The sequence below is a fragment of the Chenopodium quinoa genome, unplaced genomic scaffold (assembly GCF_001683475.1).
Source record: "Chenopodium quinoa cultivar QQ74 unplaced genomic scaffold, ASM168347v1, whole genome shotgun sequence".
In the NCBI taxonomy this organism is placed as follows: domain Eukaryota; kingdom Viridiplantae; phylum Streptophyta; class Magnoliopsida; order Caryophyllales; family Amaranthaceae; genus Chenopodium; species Chenopodium quinoa.
This window is the reverse complement of record NW_018742577.1, coordinates 1,695,309-1,699,082: the sequence shown is the minus strand read 5'-3', so window position 1 is coordinate 1,699,082 and position 3,774 is coordinate 1,695,309. Positions and strand designations below refer to the sequence as shown.

The window sequence follows — 3,774 nt, the reverse complement described above, 5'->3', positions numbered from 1 at the left end:
AATTGGGTTTGGACGTGCTTATTCGGGCCTAATTATGAATTAATCTCGTAACGAACTTAAATTGACAGCTTGGACCGGTTTCAATAAAATGGCCATAACTTCTAAAATATAACTCGGAATTGGGCTTATAATATACCGTTGGAAAGCTCTTTTCAAGACTGATCCAATAGAGAAAGAATAGGACCAAAATAATAAATATATTTTTCAGGCCAATCCAATCTTTAGAGCGTAGCAAGTGGATCATTATTAATTAGGGCTTAGCCATTGAATTAACTTATGGATTTTTGTGTGGACTTATGAAAAGGCACGAAAATGAATTTTAGAAGGTTTAAAGACACGAAATAATTTTGGGCTAAAGGGATCATGGGATTAAGGCTTAGAGATACGGATAGAAATTGGGCGAGGCTTAGAAAATCGTGCACACTTTGCGAATCAAAACCAACTGTAAATATAACGAGTAGGTAACCTTCATCATCGGGTTTCATTTTGGGGAGACATCAAATTAGGTGTCTACAACGCCGCAGGAGGGCTGTGGGAAAGGGCAGCAACCGCAGGTGGGCTGCGGTGTATGTTGCCTTGAGGAGTTGCAGTAGCCGCAGGTAGGCTGCGGTGTAGGCGGCCTTGAGGAGCAGCAATAGCCGTGAGATCCGCAGCATGGATAGGAGGGCTGGGCGGATTTTCAGGCATAAGACAGTCCTCACTCACCTCTAAAATATGCTCTAAGTCATCTAGAAAATCATGATCCACCCCAACATTGTTGTTTGTCATGCCTTCGGTACTCACATTAGCAGAAGTTGAATCACTTTTATGCACATATGGAAATTCATTTTCATAGAATTTAACATCACGTGAGACAAATATATCACCGGTCTCTAAATCATACACCTTCCAACCCTTCTTGCCATGAGGGTAACCCACATACACGCACTTCCTACTTCTAGAGGCGAATTTGTCGCCCTTTTCTTTTTGGTTATGAGCAAAACAAAGACACCCAAAAACACGCAATTCACCAAAATTAGGTTCTTTGCTAAAACGAATTTCATATGGAGTTTTATTGGCTAGTAAATGAGAGGGAGTGTGATTAATCAAATACACCGCACCAAGGACACATTCACCCCAAAAATCAATTGGCAAATTGCCTTGAAACATCAATGCCCGACTCACATTTAAAATATTTTGATGCTTACGCTCAACCCGTCCATTTTGTTGTGGTGTGCTAACACAAGAGGTTTGGAAAAGAATGCCATTTTCATTAAAATACGGAAGCATATGTTTGAACTCCCTACCATCATTACTCCGTACACATTTTACATGAGCATCAAATTGACATTTAACCATAGCAAAGAAAAAACAGAAGGAAAAATAAACTTTTGTTTTGTTATTCAATAAATAAACCCAAACAACTCTCGAAAAATCATCAACAATAGTCAAGAAGTAATGAGCACCACAAGTAGAAGACGTCTTATACGACCCCCATAAATCACAATGTATCATTTCAAAAATACGACTAGCCCTACTATCACTACTAGGAAAACTATCTCGTGTTTGTTTAGCTTGTGGACAAATTCACATGCTTTATTCAAAGTTTTTCTACCAGAACTAGTACTAATAGTAGGAACTAATATATAACTTGACAATTTTATCCGACGGATAACCCATACGCCGATGCCATAACTCGAATGCAGATACCTTCGGATTTGTCACCGCACATACTTTAGGAATTCGCCGAAAATAGTAGAGTCCATCTATCCATTCATTGCCTCCAATCGGCTCCCCGAGTGTTGGTCCTGTATAGCACATAAAGAGTCAGTGAATTGTATTGTACAACGTGAATTATCGATCATTTTAGACACGAAAATTAAATTGCAATTTAATTTGGGAACGAATAAAACATTCTCAAGAATAATTCTGTCATCTAAATACACTTGCCCTTCCTACGTAGCAATGGCTTAACACCATCCGGAAGACCGACAGGGCAAGGAGAAATGAATTGGACATCCATGAAACATGATTCGTCACCAGTAACATGATGTGAGACGCCGGTGTTGATGATCCATGATAACGAAAAATACTCACCCGTCATCTTGTCGTATTGACGATTATTAACCATAGTCAAAAGAAGACGGACATGCTCGGGTTGAAGCTCCGATAAAGCCGAGAGAGTTTCCTGCAAAGGCAGAGAAGTAGCAGCAGCAAGAAAGACGCCCACGACATTAGCACGAGCTGTGGGCTTGCTGTGATCAGACACAGCCGTAACAGCAGTAGCAGGCGAAGAAGAGGCAGCAGCAGACCTGTTGGGCACTGATGGAGCATCCTGCTGCCCCGAGGATGATGCCCCCCCTTTCTTACCATACTTCTCGAGCCACCCAGGGGGGTAACCATGGAGTATGAAACAGCCTGAATTATCGTGGCCAAAGCGTTTGAAATGGGAGAAATATAACTTTGATTTATCAATATAGCCACCAACACGAGTGGTAGATTGAGAAGGCCTTCGATCCGAGGATAAAGCAAAAACATGAGCCTCAACCTTCTCTAATTGAGCATGCCCTTGAGTAATGCCACGAGAACGTTCCTCTTGAAAGAAAGCCTGGTACGCACGGTCAAGAGTAGTAGGGGGTTGCTGCGAGAGAAGGTTCGTGCGCACCACAACATACTTGTCATCATCAATACCAATCAAGAACTGATGCAATTTATCTTCTTCTCTATCCAATTCATACTTTGCAGCAACATTACACGTGCAATGGCCACATTCACATCCATGAGGGGGTTTGAGACGAAGAAGATCATCAAAATACCCCATCAAAGTAGTATAATAGTCTTCAGCAGACATGTTTTTCAATTGTTTGCAGCCTGTAATTGAAGCCCTCAATTTTTGTAAACGAGGTCCGCTAGCCACACAAAACCACTGCTCCAAGTAATCCCACAATTTCATCGCCTCCTCAAAGTAAGGGATTGAAGCCGCAAGTTTAAAGTCGATAGCTCGCAGAATCCATGACACCAACATAAAGTTAACAGTTTCCCAATCCAACAATTTGTTCTTGTCAGCCGATTTGGAGATGGTTCCATCAACAAATCCGAATTTCCTCCTAGATTTCAAGGACAAAGTAATTGCCCTAGAACATGCTAAATAATTCTCACCCTTCAAGAGCACGTGAGTAATCAAGTTGTCGGGTTGATCTCCTACGCCAAGATAGAAAGGGGAAGAAGGATCGATCTTGCCATCGTCCACCATTGTGAATTGATCGAGTAGAGTGTAGAAAAAAAAATCAGATTTTTAGGGCTTAGAGTAGTGTTTTTAGGGTTTAGAGTATAGAGGCTCCGATACCATGTCAAGAATAGAGAGAATAGGGCAGCGTATTTTCTATTAGAGTATGAACAAGTATATTTATACAACCTTAATTAGGGCTCAACACATAGGCCCAATAACTATACACTAATATAGGGCTTAACATTTTATTTCAATTTTAATACATACTATACATTCAAAGTAATGCAATTTTGTTTATGAGTATTTACTATGATTATATTAACAAAAATTAATTTAAAGATTTCTGGAGTATTAGATATATGACTATAAAATAAAGGAATTTTTTTTAATGGAAAGAAAGGAAATTTTGTAAAAACCACCTTTTAAATCCTCATAATTTTATTTCTTTTTTTTTTTAAAAAAATACCTTTTAAAAGCATGCTATAAAAACCACACAATTTAACATCTACGTGGTAATTCACTCTGCCGGAAAATGAGTTTTGACTATTAACGATTTAATAGTCACT

General features: G+C 39.5%; 1 protein-coding gene across 1 annotated transcript; it reads right to left on the bottom strand.

Moving 5' to 3' along the window:
- Nucleotides 1-510: 510 nt before the first annotated feature.
- LOC110720688 lies at nt 511-3,232 on the bottom strand. The gene is made up of 3 exons (XM_021899742.1): nt 1,930-3,232; nt 1,656-1,787; nt 511-1,553 (listed from the first exon to the last, which is right to left on the bottom strand). The coding sequence occupies exons 1-3, from the start codon at nt 3,230-3,232 to the stop codon at nt 511-513; spliced, it is 2,478 nt and encodes an 825-aa protein (XP_021755434.1).
- Between the last annotated feature and the right edge of the window lie 542 nt (nt 3,233-3,774).